The sequence below is a fragment of the Meriones unguiculatus genome, chromosome 3, assembly GCF_030254825.1.
Source record: "Meriones unguiculatus strain TT.TT164.6M chromosome 3, Bangor_MerUng_6.1, whole genome shotgun sequence".
In the NCBI taxonomy this organism is placed as follows: domain Eukaryota; kingdom Metazoa; phylum Chordata; class Mammalia; order Rodentia; family Muridae; genus Meriones; species Meriones unguiculatus.
The window spans coordinates 138,051,847-138,067,205 of NC_083351.1; the positions used below are offsets into that span (position 1 = coordinate 138,051,847).

A 15,359-nucleotide genomic window follows, 5' to 3' on the forward strand; every position below is an offset into this window, starting at 1 on the left:
AAAAAAAAGTTGTCTCAAAAGGAGAACTAGTTCCTTTTGAAATTAGAGATAAAGATGAATGACAGGATATAGATAAAATGAAGAAATCAGGGGCTGGAGAGATGGCTCAGTGGTTAAGAGCACTGCCTGCTCTTTCAAAGGACCCAGGTTCAATTCCCAGCACCCACATGGCAGTTCACAACTGTCTGTAATGCCAATTCCAAGGGATCTGACACCTTCGCAGTAAATAAATAAAATAAAAGTAAAAAAAAAAATCATATGAAAAATAATAGGACTGAAGAGGCAAGAAAGTAAAAATCTCAGCAGGCTGGATAATAACAGACATACAAACAGAGTAGTAAGGCATCTCTCAAGGACATAAAGTGTATGTCCATATGTCCATGATCCATAAACCATCATGGCAATTCCTGCTTACACTGACTCTCGACTTCTTACTGAAAAGCTTTGCTCTCGAAAATCATAGACTACGGAAACCATGGCTCCAAATATCAGTCAAAGGAACACCTTCCACTCACTGTGAGAGGACGACATAAACTCCATTTTGTCTGAATTTTAGGACCAGTTCTGACTTTAAAAGAAAAGTCTTCAGGTCCAGGAACTAGGCCACAGGTCACCAATTCCAGGAACAAGACCATAAAATCCCTTACCCAAGGCACAGCTTGGAGATAACCACAGGATTGGGAAAATATCATGTCTCAGGATGGAGTATCTGTGCCCACAGCCTTACCTCATCCTGTAGTTAAACATTCATGGCACAGGGATGCAGCCCACCGACCACCTGGAAGCAAGCCAATTAAGAATCGACCCTTGTAACTTCCCGCACCCACCAATGAGGTTTTAGATTACCTACCCTTGCTAGAATTCCCCTAGTTTCCTATACAAAGGCCTGCGCGCCTTTGTCTAGCGTCGACATTTTGTGAAATGGTTTGACGCCTGCATGCAGGTTTTCGGGAGATAAAACACCCTTGCCTAGTGAATATGTGAGCGGTGGTCTCCGTGCGGTGATTTCGGACTTAACAAGGTCTGGAGGATAAATAAAGCCAGTGCGGAAAACAGAAGAAAGGAGGATTAACGTCACTGAAGTTTTCCTGTGCAGCACCTCAGAGGCGTTTCCACGTAGAGTTTTTGCGGTATTCATCTTCTGAAAAGAGAATGCTAAGTCATTTGCTTGTTTTTGCAGTGCAAGGAGTGGTCCAAGCCACAGCCCTTCTAAGCAAGCTACAACTCCCGCCCCCGGAGCGGTTTCCTTAGATACGTAATCCACTCCTTCCACTAGGTCACTGGTTCTCAACCTTCCTAAAGCTGAAACACTGTAATACAGCACCTCAGGTTGTGGTGATCCCCAAGCATAAAAATCCTATGTTGCCGCTTCATGACTGTAATGTTGCTTCTCCCAAAGAGGTTGTAACCCACAGGTCGGGAACAGCTGATCTCGGCCTTCAAGGACAGTCTTCAGCGACAGGTTTCTTTGCGGTAGTGTGGCAGCGGAGTTGTTACCCGGTGGCTGGGGAAGGGGGAACCTCAGATTCATCAAATTCCTTTGGGATGCTGCTGCGCCCCACCTGTGTGACTGAAGATGTGTGTGCGCGTGTGAGTGTGTTTGGGGTGGGGTGGGGAAGGTATCCTTCCATTCTTCACCCCACCCATCTGTTCCACATCTTTTGGGAAACTTTTCTTTACTTTAAAGAATCTTCCTCTTATTGTGTCTTTCCAACCAATTCTGAACAAAGCTCGCAAGCGCGGGGCGGGGCGGGGCGGGGCACTGCTGAACCCCGGCCATGCCCCACCCTTAATTGAAATCTCCCCCGTTTTGGCAAAGCGATCTAAAAAAGAAACCAAACAAAACCAACGGCACATCAGTAATCACTTTTCTTCTAAGGCCAAAACGCAAGCAAACTGTTCCTTTTGGGCATCTGATGTTATACTAAACGGAACACCACCATTACGGGCTAAAACAAACGTCTCCAAAGAAGGCGAGCGGGCCTGAGTTCCAGGGAACCCCGCAGGGGCCTGGGCACTCCCCAACTTGCAGGCAAACTCGGTCTGAGCCCTAAACCGGCAGCGGGGTGGAGCCTGCGGCCCGGCGCGGGCGGTGATTGGCTGCTCGGCGTCGCCCCGCGCCTGCGCAGTGGCCCTCCTGCCCGCCCATCCCGCCGCCGATTTGGTGACTCCGGCCTTCGGAGGGTTCGCGCGTCGGCGGGTCGGGAGGCCGGCGAGCGGCCGCGGAAGGCGAGTGGCCGGACGGTCGGCCCGGCTGCCCCTCCCGGGAAGGCGCGCAGGAGTCGCTCTCCGGTGCCCGCAGCCCGCGACGGCCGGTGGGGGAGACGCCGGGGAGCACCGAGGCGCCGCGGCCGCCATGATGGGGCGGAAGTGACCGCGGGCTGCCGGCGAGAGCGCTTAGGTCGCGCTGCCCGGCGCTGCCCGGGGCGCGCGGCGCGGCGGAGCCCGGCCCGCCCGGCCCTCGCCAGCCCTGCCCGTCGGCCCCCGCCGCTGCCCACGAGACTGAGCGGCGGGGAGTGGCCCCGGGCCTGCCGTCGCGGCTGCCGGAAAGATGGCGGACCCGGCGGAGTGCAACATCAAAGTGATGTGTCGCTTCAGACCTCTCAACGAGTCCGAGGTGAACCGAGGCGACAAGTACATCGCCAAGTTCCAGGGAGAGGACACGGTGATGATCGCGGTGAGTGGTCACGCGGGCGCGGCCGCTTCGCGGGGCAGCGCCCGCTCCTCCGAGCTGGCCCTGCGGGGTCAAAGGCCAGGGAAGACCGAACGCCGTGCGGGCGACTTCCGAAGGTTCGAGGCTCGCCTCCCTCGCCAGCCCTGAGCTCCGGCCGCGGGGAGGTGCCTGCTCTGGCCGCCTGGACACTCCCCTACCTGGGGCTCTGGAGGCTTCGTCCCAGGAGCTGGTTCAGTGCGCTGTGTGTGTGTGTGTGTGTGTGTGTGTGTGTGTTCGTCTGTCTGTCCGTGTTTATTGTTCCTGATGCAGTTGGTGCTGTGGACTATCTTCAGATTGTGCACAATTCAGAGTGCATGCAGAACGCTGAGCTGTACAGTACGGGAAGTAATGGCTACTTTTTTTTAAGAGGAACATTCTGCTGGAGGTGAATCCCGGGGGAAGAGGAAAAGCAACTACGGTATGCTTGTTCCTCAAGTGCTCACCCTCTTGACTTTTTCATGTTAACAGTTATAAGTGGGGCCTGTAAAAAGAATTACTGGCTTTTCTGTGAAATTAAAGTAATCATGTCTAATACTGTAGTAGATAGAAGTGGGTTCAGATTGGGCCAAAAAAGTGTCAGAAAGATCTAGAATGTCACCCTCGCTGGGTTTTGATAGTGCAGGAAAGAAAGCTATCAGTGAGACAGGGTGTTGTGGTAAGGACCTTAGGGGAGGATCGCTGTTATTAGATTCGCATTAATACAGATACAGTCTTTTGAAGAAAATTGATCTTGGTAATCTGAGAGGTAGTAAATACTCCTTTGCAGTGTACATGTAACTGAGTTGATTGATTGTTAGAGAAACCCAGAGTGAGGATTTTTTATATATATATATATCTAGCCCAACAGGTTCTCAGGAAACAGCATTCTGACTTCAAGAAGATTAAAAGTGAATAAGATTGCCCTGCAAGCTAAACTAAAAAGTAAACTCTTCATTACCCATGACGCTGTGTGCCTTGCTACTGTGATTTAATGTTTCTTTTTGAGACAGAACTTTGCTGTGTAACTGCTCTGGCTGTGCGGGAACCCACTCTGTAGAACAGGCTGGCCTTGCACTCAGGAAGATCTGCCTGTCTCTGCCTCCCAAATTCTGGGATTAAAGGCGTGCACCACCACAGTCAGGCCTAGGATTCCATTTTTATGTCAGCATTTACTCGAAATTGTTTATTCTTGAGTGAAGGTCTATATTTAGTATATTGTTTGGGCTACTTAATTTAGAAATAGGGCAGAGAGGTCATAGGAGACCAGCCATTGATGGTTGAAAGCACTGGCCTGAAGATAGTGCTAAAGTTCTCTAGTGGCTGTGCAAATGTGAAGGTCTCCAAAGTCCAGTTTTGGAGATTGAATGTGTTAATACCACATCCTCTTGGTAGGCTTTTGGCAGAAAAGAAAAACAGAAACCCATCAGGTCACTAACAGATTCCAACAACTGCTGTGTGGAGACCGTGGGGTCAGTTCTTTGTTAGTAAGTCTGCAGGGTGCTCTTGCTATAGATGATGTCATAGGACAGAAGGGAAGTTAGGCATAGGAAGAGGGTGGGGCCGAGGGGCGGGTTAGTGTTGTGCCTGCAGTCAATAGCAGCTTCACTTCCAGGATTAGTTAGCAAACCTGAGGCTGCAGGTTCCTTAGGAGCTGTGGTTGGCAGCTTCAGCAGTGATTTATACAGTGGAGATATAGTTCATTTTCCACTTGTATTAAGACAGTCTTAATTCTCTTGAGTTTTTGTGCATGTTCAAACAAATCTACAAATATCACAAAGATTATTTTGCTTGGAATACCAAAATTTAGAATTTAAAAATGTATTAAGTTCTGGTGCCTTACACAGCAGTAATCACATACTTGTGTGTGAGACAGGACTGTGGCCAGCTGCATTTTGAGAACCTGGGGATTTTTGTTTTTAAACTGTTTGCTTTTTAAAAAGCTGTATGTGGTAGCTCACGGCCTTAATCCCAGCACTCTAGAATCTGATGCAGGAGGATCACTAGTTTATCCTGGGCTATAAATCATGACCCCGCTTTTCTCTACCCCCAAAGAAGAGAAAGAGAGAGAAATTAAGTTAGAAAGTGATTTTCTAGTGTAGGACAAATATGACGTATATACATGTAACAAAAGATAGCTACCATTAAAAAAAAAGATATTCTAGTCTTTCTTTCCTTTGGGAAAAGTTGTTCGTAATTTCTGTTTCAAAGTTTCTTTTCGTAAAACCGATAAGTCTAAGTGATGAATAGAAACCTTGGATAAATGGTGAATAAAAGTATTGGGAAAAGTACACTATAAAACCAAGAAAACATTAAGGACACAGAGAGGATGTTTTAAAATGTTTTATTCATTATTTAGGAACTGATTTCTTATATAGAGTAACTATATTGATATGCTGGGGTCTTTGTATCCAATTTCTTAGTGAATTGTATTTTTAAAGCCTATTTGGGAATTCAGTAGAGGATTTAAGGAATGAAATGGAGGCCTCTATGCCAAAGAACCAGATTGAAAAATAATTGTAAAACATCTTTTATTTAATTCATTTTATTGGCTCCTGAACCTCATAAATTAGAAATAGTTTAGGAGAGAACTGTAGTAGCATAACATGTAAAACTAAATTATTTAAAATAGGCTGTTTAAGTATTTTGTTTTGTCTTAACTCAAAATCTAAAACCTAAATGTGTTCGTTTATAATGTCAACTGATGGTAATCATAATCACTATTCATATAGGAAATAATTAAGAATTCTGCTTTCTTTTAAGCTTAACTTTTTAATATTTGATCCAAAATTTTTCTTGTTATCTTCAGAATCAATAATTTTAATATGACATTTTAAACTCGCACACAAGTATGTGATTACAGCAGTATAAGGCACCAGAACTTAATACATTTTTAAATTCTAAATTTTGGTATTCCAAGCCAAACAATCTTTGTGATATTTGTAGATTTGTTTGAATGTGCACAAAAACTCAAGCAAACCTTTTGATTTTATAGTGTTGTGTATGTTTTGTTTAGCTTTTAGTTTTGTTACATAAATGCTTGGTAAAGTGCCATAAATACCACACCGAGTGAAACAAATTATTCCCTGAAAATCTTTAAACAATACAAAATAGCCTATTTGAGTTAGCTTACAAAACAGAGAGAGAGAGAGAGAGAAAGATCCATTTGTTCCACTGCACTTGCTGAAAACCCCAAAGCTAAAAAACCTGTAGAAGTTATATCTTCATCTGGGTGTGCATGTTGAATGTCTTTAATCATAACTCCTTATATGGTATATTGTTCAGGCTGCCAGAATCTCAGCCAGCCTGCTGTAATTCATTGACATTAGAAGAGAATTAAAACTAATTAGATTATCTTTCCTGTTTCCTTGCCTCAAGCAAAACACAACTTGCACTTACAAGTCAATACTGGTTTGATGTACTTGATTGCCTTGAATGAAACTTGAAAGAGAGGAAAGAGCCACCCTCCCCTCAGTGTCTAAGGAAAATCCAGTGCACTCTGCAGTCTGAAAGATCTCTGCTCAGAATTCCTGTCAGTAGGCTATCCCTGCCTCCTGACCAAATTTGGTTTGATCTGTGTAATTGCATATGGCAGTCATTCAAGAACTCTAAGGTACGATGTAGTTCAGTTACAGTCATTCCTTGGATTTATCCCCTTAAAGGCTAAGTCAGTTATGGATGCAGCTTATGACTTAGAATTTGTAAAATAGAGTAATTTGGAAAACAACCTAAAATAATAGGTTGTGTAATGTATATTTGAAGTCAAAGCAGTGAATTGAAAAACAATTAAGACCAGATGTATAAGTTTCCTTTGTTTACATATTCATAAGATTGGGATGTATCTTCATTACGAATTGTTCACTTGCAAGGTCTTGATTTCCAAGGAAGGCAGATTCGTTTAGTGACTTGAGAGGGTATCTTTAATGGCAACGTTTGCCTTACATAGTAAAATTGATGGTTTATTATTTTACTGTGTGTGTGTGTGCATGTATGCAGGTACCCACTGAGGCCAGGAGAGGGCATCAGTTCCCCAGGAATTAGTTACTGGCTGCTGTCAGTGTCTGCTGTGGGTGTTAGGAACAGAACTTAGGTCCTCCAGAAGAACAGTGGGAGTTCTTAACTCCTGATTCATCTCTCCAGTGCCATAACGCCGTTGAGCTGCAATCCAAAAAGAATGTTTTGTCAAACGAGTGAAATAGCAAATGGTCTTTTAAAAAACCTGCACCTATGGGATTGAATGATAATGTGCCAGTAGCATCTTAGCAAAGGATACTTTCAGAATAAAAGTGTACCAGTTTAAAAATTGATAACCTTTTGAAATTGATATCCAGGGGAAGTCATTCTTGCTACGCTTCTAGCTGCTGAGGGAAAACAACTGGGGCCTAAATAAAGAAAGGGTTATTTTTCTCATATCATAGACATTTTAGAAATAGGCTCATATTCCAAGACCCCGACTGTTACAGTCTGTCATGCTTAGTTACTTACCATTGATTATAATACATTTGCAAGATGGATGCTACAGGTCCAGATTTCATTCCAAGAAGAAGAAAGCAGATCCAACTGGGTGCTCCTTATCAGTGAAGTGCGACCTTCCCAGAGGCCTACCACCGGATAACCACTTGGTATGGTGCAGAACTAGCTCATCTGCCCCCCACAGTGGCAAGGGCACTAGACTTGAGGGAAGGAGCAGGGAAGAGAAGGTTTGGGGTAGTAGCCCTAAGAACAGGGCTTCTTCAACTTTAACACTTGCCTAAGAGAGTCTTACACTACTTATGGTATGCTGGTTTATAAAACAGAAAATATTGGACATTTACTGATAATCAAAAGTGATTTTAAGATATTCCTTTGATACCACTTATTAAAAATGATAACAGTTTTACATGTTAGGAGACGGGTGTGCTTGTTTACTTTTCGTAAGGAATTAAGCCAGGTGACTACTTGACACTGAAGACTTAGGGCATCTTCAGTGGTTGGAAGACGCAGCTCCTTCACGTTGGCCTGGATTTGTCTGTGTGTGTCTGTGTGTGTGGTGTATGCACAGATAAAAAAATTAATTTAATTCTTTAATCAAAAGAATCAGAATATAAAATACATGCTCAAGGAAAGGTAGCTATGAACTGAAAAATTGCCAGTTAACAGAGGTCAGGTTAGTGTCAGGGGTATGGGTCAGTGATAGAGCATTGGCTTCAAAGGTCGGGTTGTAATAGGTTGAAAAGAATGAGAAGCAGTCAAGTCGAGCAGAAAGCTTGTCCGTGGGTCTAAGAAGATTTGGTTTTTAAGATGGCTTGAACACTGTAGAAGCAGTATAGAGGTCCTCTGAAGACCAGGAAAAGAGGAGCGGAACATCTGACCATACATCTGCCTGCGCCTCTTTTTCTAAAGGACAGTGTTGGATCCCAAAATGTACAGTGCTCATGACTCTAGGGGGAAATGATCTTAACATTCTAGAGTGCTCACTAGGCCTCCTACCGCACGTGAGTACCAGGGGTTGGACTTGTGTCACCAGGCTTAGCGGCTTTTACCCACTGAGCCATCTCACTAGCCCCCATATTCCAAGCTTTAAAATCTTCTGTGCCTCTGGCTCTTAGACTGTCAAGTGTTCTGTGGTCTCCATGTTCATGATACTTTCTCTAAGGAATCCATAGAGTTCAAAGGACTGTCAAAAACAATGCCATTTTCACTGTATTAGCATTGCTCCGGTCCATCAGACCTGACTTCTTTTGTTTCTTGACTGTTCAGGCTTTTTTGACCGCAGGCTCTAGCATCGTATTATCAGTGCCTGCAGCCCTTCCTCAGCCCAGCCCCAATGGCTTTGTAGCCAGTACTGAAGAGTCAGGTACTTTCTGGGACTGTCTGAAGGTCTTCTCCTTTCTATACTCTCTCAGGGCTCATTTAAGCTGTAGTCGCTAAATTATGTCATGTGTTATTTAAGCTCCGCTAAAACAGAATCTGTCTTGGTCAACACAGCATCTGCATTCCATAAATATTTATTAAATGACTGAATGGAGTTCTTGAAAGAGGACCGAATTTTAATTGACAGAAGTGCCTGTTTTAATTTTGTCCTTAACAACAGTTTTTGTGCCTGTCATTATATTTTTCTTATTTATAAAGTAATATTAGTATTGAAAATGGACGCTAGTCCTAGTGCCAAAGGCCTGAAATCCAAGCTACTTTGGGAGTTGGAGCCAAAAGAATCTCATGTTCAGGGACAACTTGACAATTTAGTGAAACCCAAACCAAAAATGCTTTTAAAGAAGTTGAAGAAGGCTGGGCTAGAAAAGGTTGAGTGATATGGATGGCAAGTGAGGTTGAAGGGACAGAAAAAGAAAACAATCTCAGCTTGTCAGAATAGACCTGGGGGTACAACAGGAGCAAGAACAGAGGTCCTTCTTTTCCTGGAGCTGCTGTTCTGAGGTCTCCCACCCTCGAGATGCACAGAAGCTGTACTGGTTTAACGTTAAAGAAGGCCATGCTATTTTTCAGTGTCAAAATGTCCACTCATCTCAGATTTGTGTAACACTTTGTTTTCATTTTCCAGTCCAAGCCTTATGCATTTGATCGTGTGTTCCAGTCAAGCACATCTCAAGAGCAAGTATACAATGATTGTGCAAAAAAGATTGTTAAAGGTAAATATACTTAACTTGTAAACTCAGTTTGCTTTCTGTCTCAGCAACAAGTGCGATTTGGTTTGTGGTCTTTCTCAGTTAGCCAGCATTGTTTTTTCTTTTTAATGCCCCCTCTCTCCTACGTTAATGAGAAGAAAGAGTGACAAAAATAGGAGTATAAATAGTGAACACTTTTCAGTTACCATGATCTTATTATAGATTGCGCCTAGTGAAGGCTGTTACTGGGAGTATATCACAAGCATGTTCTTGAAAAGTGAGCTTCTGTCCACTGTTCATGGGAGAGTTTCCAAGGTAGTATTGTAGAAGCGGAATGGTGTGAGAATAGAGTGACTAGATAAATTTCTAAAATGTCTCTCCCACCCGCACTCCATTGTTCCTTCCTCAGAGGCTTAACTTACAGTCATTAGAAAAGCCCTGGAGGACTTAGGGATTGCCAAGGAATAAAAAAAAAAAAAAGTGACACTTGCTGGAGTATTTTTTAGTTTTATATTTTCTAAAACCTTAGAACTCTGATAGCAGAGAGGGTGCTGAATGGTTAGCTGGAATTCATGTTTACTGGAAAGATGCCTTTTAATCAAAGGGCTCTTATAGTTCAATTGCTGTTTGTGATTATTATATTTGCTGACAGTTCTAAAAATGCTCCTTAGTTTGAAGCACAAATCTTAGGATATTTACTAGACATGTTGGGCTTCACTATGAAAATGACTGAGTAAGGGCAGGCATGGTGGCGCAGGTCCTTAAACCCAGGACTTGGAAAGCAGAGGCCGGCCAATCTCTGTGAGCTCAAGGCTGGCCTGGTCTACATAGTAAGTTCCAGTCCAGACCACATCTACACAGTGAGACCCTGTCTCAAAAAAAGCAGATGAGTTAGAATTAAAGAGCAGAGGTAGTACATTTTAATGACAAGATGAAAGCAGGTATATAAATGTGATGGGGAAGACTGTAGACACTGCACACTGATTACATCTTGTGTATTGAGTGTGAGACATCACAAAGTGAGGAATGGGGAGGTGGTTCTAGCAGTGGGTGTGAAATGGGTAGATCGGGGCACATGGAAGCATTGCTAGACAGTGTGAAGGGCCTAGTTGAAGTTAGCTTCCCAAAACTCCCATTTGGAGTTTCACTAGCAGGTACAAAAGACTGATCAAGGGCAAGAGAAATGATGGTATTGTCGATGAGATATTTATAGTGGTGAACCATGGTACCTGCAGGAAGTTAGAGCATACGAGACCTTGGAAGCTGGTAAAAAAGATGTAGGATTAGTGGGCCAACTGGATAGGGCTGTAATCTCAGCTCTCCAAAGGAAGAGGCAGGTAGAGGACTCCATCAGTCAGAAGTAAAGTTAAGATCATGGAGGTGGTGTGGTTAGCTAATAGTGAACACTAAGGGTCACACTGTGGAAGTGGCAGTCACATGAAGTACCTGAGAGGGCAGTCAGGTCTCAGTCAGGCCAGATACTACAGGACTTTCAATCTGCCAGGAGTAGAGCAGGAGCGGTGGTGGTGAGGGACAGTGTTCATTCAATGAGGGAGAGTTAACTTGTCACTCTCTGACTGAAATAGAGAGGAACAGTGGTATAATGCTGTTAGAAGCATCAATAATTTGTCCTTAAAGATTCTGTTATGGAGTATGATTATATTACATTCCCTGTGACGACTTGTGTGAGTGTGTCTGTCTGTGGAGGTCAGAGGTTAACCTCAGTTGCTTTTAAAAGTTTATGTGCATGTTTGTGTCTGTGTCTGTTTCTGTGTCTGTTTGAATATATGCCGTGTGTACAGTGCTCACAGAGGCTGGAAGGGACAGTCAGGTTCTCTAGTAGAAGTTTTGCGCTCTTTGTAAACTCAGAGATGTTATGTAAATATGCTTTTGTTTTCAAACCCCAAGCGAGGGCTTTTAGTTGGGCTGTCGTTTGTCCACAGCTGTTAACTGTCACGTTCCTGGGGGTGGTCTTTTCCAACTGGGAGAGGGGTGTTGTCTAGGACTCAGAGGGTGTGGCCTTTGGTGTTGGCATGCGGCGTGGAGCAGTTTGGAGAGACCAGAGAGACAGATGCTGTGGTGGTTTGAGCAGACAAACGGAGAGAAACGCTTTGGGGCAGAGCAGGGTGGAGGAACCCACTGGCTTTGTCTGCGGTTGATGGAGATTGGTACAGAGCCCTCAAAGAACCCCGTGACCGTAAACAGCCCGTAGAAGTAAAGGGGTCTGGCCCCTCTCCCCACTAACCTTTTCTCTCTCTTACTTAAGGTTGGAGGATTTTAAGGGAGGTAGCCGCCCAAACACCCCGAATAAAGTAGAGTTTTTAAAAAGAGCGCTATGGGTTCCTTGGAACTGGAGTTACAGGCAGTTGTGAGGACTGCGCTCGGGTGCTGGGGCAAACCTGGTCCTCTGCCCCAGCAAGTGCTCTTCGCTAAGCCGTCTCCAGCCTCCTGCTTCTTTGAGACGAACTCTCAGAACCTAGAATATCCCTGGTTAGGCTAGGCTGTCTTGCCTCCCGCTCCCCAGAACTGGCATTACGGGCACAAACACCCTGCCTGCGACAGAATGCCTTTCCCATTGAGCCCTCTCTCCACCCCTACTTAAAAATGAGTGCAGTGTAAGATTATGTAGCTTGTTCCCGAAGTGCTGGAGGTGAAGGCCGAGTGCTGTCCACATGATAGGCAACTGCTCCACCATTGACATTCCTGCCTTTTAAATAAGATTGAGCCCATGAACTCATGGACGGTTTAAATGGACAACTCTTTTAACATGTGCTAGGCTATGCTTCAGCCATGTTCATACTTGCACATCAGAGAAAAAAACCTTTTAAGTGCTGCTTTCAATTCAGGTCTTAGTCATATTTTAGTTTTGATTTTGTAGGTACCTTTTTAGGGATCTGAGTTGCTTAGGCTGGTCTGAAACTTACTCAGTAGCTCAGGACACACCTTACATTGTACCATTTTGCCTCAGCTTCCATTGTAGCTGGGTTTACAGACCTGTCCAACTAAATCTGATAAAAGAAATACTTTCTGTAGCTGTCTTCCTGTTTCTCACAAAACAAGATTACATTATAAAAGGGAAGGGAGACGTTTCAGAAAGATGCTGTGTATTAGTAATGGTTATAGTCATTGACCAAGATTGAGTCCTGCACTGATGAGAAAATGTACAGTAGAACTCAGTGACGAGTATGAGTGAATGCGTACACTGTGAACATGGGACTTAACCTGGACTTGCTTGCAGCGGTCTGCAACCTACAGTCTTTTACAGGGAGGAGACGAGCGGGGGTGTCTTTGGGGCAGAGAGCTCACTCCTACCCTTCGGCAAATCCATATGGAAACAGCGCTGCTCATACGGGAAACTTAATGATGTATTGTGGGTTTGTTGGATTTGACTGTTTTCACCAGAGCAGCAAAGTGAGGGAAGGTTGGTAGGGAGGTAAGACAAATAAGAACCAGGGCAGGTCAAATCTCATGTGATTTATACCCAGTTTATGTGATTGCTGGGGTGTGTTTTCCAAGATTTTAAAGCACACTGTAAGAGATTTGCATTTTACTTACACACCAGCTTTTACCTTAAAAGAAAAATGAAAATGACTGAATTCTAGTTACTATACATCCTGATGATGTTAGGTAGAAAAGCCCTGAAGTGTGTAGACGCCTGCAGTTTACCTTGAAATGCATGTGGTGGTAGCGTGAGCAGGTGCGTGACAAACAGTGAAATCATGTTAGTGACAGGAGTTACTCATAGGAGTATTCACCACAGAGCGCATTGAAGTGTATTGAAAAATGTGAAGAGTGTATTGAAAAATGGTGGCAGTGAAATTATAAGAAGCAGTCTTAGATTTGAAGATAAGAAAAAATTGCAGTTAACTCTAAGTCTGCCAACCTCAGGTAAAAGTCTTCGAAAAATAAAATTATGGCATATCAAACATACCCCCCATGCGTCCGCCAAGCCACAGTTCACTAAACAACGTGGTGTGATAGGTTGTTACAGCATTGGCCTCGCTTTCGAAGGGAACTGAGAGATGATTTAAATAAATGAAAGGACTGCGTAGACTGTGCAGACATACCATTTTATGTAAGATATTTGAGTGCCTATGCATTTTGGAAGCGGAGGGGTCCTCGTGATACTGCTTCTAGCTGTTAAAAATGCCATATTTGCTTTAATACAATCTTAGCATTTGTTGTCTTTTCCACACCCCAGACAACATGGGTGATAGTGGGTGCTTAGTAAATATTTCCACATTGCGTAGTTCAGACTCTGTAATTATATAAAACTTTAACAATTGTGCTTTGAGTCTCAGGTGTGTTACATGTGTGCATTTATTGCCCCAGTATTAGACAACTGTATATAGTCTGGCAGATGTATTATACAGACAATTACTTACAAATAGTTACTTAGTACCAATTGTGAAAATTTTACTTTTCTTACTTAAAAATGTTTAATTTTATTTTATGTGTTTGGGTGTATTGCTTGCATGTATGACTGCAACCCTAGTGCGCCAGAAGAGGCATTGGATCCCCTGTAACTGCAGTTATGATTGTGAGCCACTGTGTAGGTGCTGGGAATTGAACTCTAGGTCCTGGAAGAGCAGCCAGTACCCTAACTGCTGAGCCACTTCTCCAGCCCCAGAAAGGACCTTTTTAGAAGATTCCTCAGAACATTGAATTGTATGCTTAGGTCTGTGTGATTGGTTGAAAGCTCTTGAGCAAGGGAGTCTGACATAGACTACTGAGAATGGTTATGGATATGGAGAGAGGTGGCTCGGTCAGGCCCTGTTTGCCTGCTTCTTTAGAATTGCTAGCAGAGCTGATGCGATCTCGTGTATTGTAAATGTGACTCAAATTATTTTGTCCCCCTTAAAAACAAAAGATTTTTACAGCCCAGAGTGGCCTTGAACTTGTGGTTCTCTGTGCTGAGATGGACGGGGAGAACAGGAGCTAGGAGCCACCACAGCAGGCTGTAGTGTCTTCTTTCAGCTAATGGTGTTTCTGTGTGCGCACTCTTGGTACTTCATTTCCTTTCCAAAGATCAATAGGAATAGCTAGGGGCTCCCAGCATCTCTGTAGCAGAGTGCTTATCTAGCCTGGGCAAGGCCTTGTCTCAGCCTGCTTTTATTGTCCATTTCCACTCCCTCCCCCTCCCGTCCCCCTTCCCCTCCTTCTCCCTACTCCTCCCTCCTTCCCTCTCTCGCCTCTCTCTCCTAGACCTGGCTGACCTGGAACTTAGAAGCTAGTCTCAGATCACAAAGCTCTGCCTTCCTCTGTTCCCTAAGGGGCAGGGTTGAAGGTGTGCACTACCTTGCTGGTCAGAGTCTTTTTATCTTGACTTCTAACGGAACAGAATTTTATATTGTCTTTTTTTTTTTTTTTTTTGGCACCAAAAATCAACTTAAAATCCATGAAAATTGGGTGTCAAAAGGTGACTGATAATTCCTTTCTTCTTTTTCAAGATTTACTTATTTATTTATTTTATTTAAAGTGTATGAATGCTCTATCTACATGTACACCTGCACACCAGAAGAGGGCACCAGATCTCATTATAGGTGGTTGTGAGCCACCATGTGGTTGCTGGGAATTGAACTCAGGACCTCTTAACCGATGAGCCATCTCTTCAGCCCCATCCCTGATAATTCTTTTTCCCCTTTAACCCCTCCATCTTTTTAAGACTCTTGCATATTAACGATCCTAGTGTACCCAAGGACTAGAAGAGGTGCTTTAATAATTACTTAGCAAAACTGAATTTGGGGTAGTATCCTGGTCACTGTTGTATGATACACCACGACCATGGCAACTCATATAAAGCAAGCATTCGATTGGAGGCTTGCCTACAGTGCAGAGGTTAGTCCCTTATCCTGTGGCTGGGAACATAGCTGCACACGAAGAAGGCCTGGTCTGGGAAAGGAGCCGAGAGGTTATTACATCCTGATCTGCAGGCACACGCTGGGCCTGGCTTCAAGTTTTGAAACTTCAAAGCCTACTCCTAGTGACAAACCTCCTGCAAGGCCACATGTCCTTCTGATCCTTACCAAGCGACTCAGAAACTGGAGACTAAGCATGCAGATATATGA

General features: G+C 43.9%; 1 protein-coding gene across 1 annotated transcript in view; it reads left to right on the forward strand.

Moving 5' to 3' along the window:
• The first annotated feature begins 2,142 nt into the window (after positions 1-2,142).
• Kif5b (kinesin family member 5B) overlaps positions 2,143-15,359 on the forward strand; it is a 42,926-nt gene continuing 29,709 nt past the window's right edge. Inside the window, exons 1-2 of the mRNA XM_060380631.1 lie at positions 2,143-2,677; positions 9,228-9,315. Of these exons, the coding sequence (XP_060236614.1) occupies positions 2,552-2,677; positions 9,228-9,315 (214 nt within the window). The 5' untranslated portion in view covers positions 2,143-2,551. The remainder of the gene's footprint in view (positions 2,678-9,227; positions 9,316-15,359) is intronic.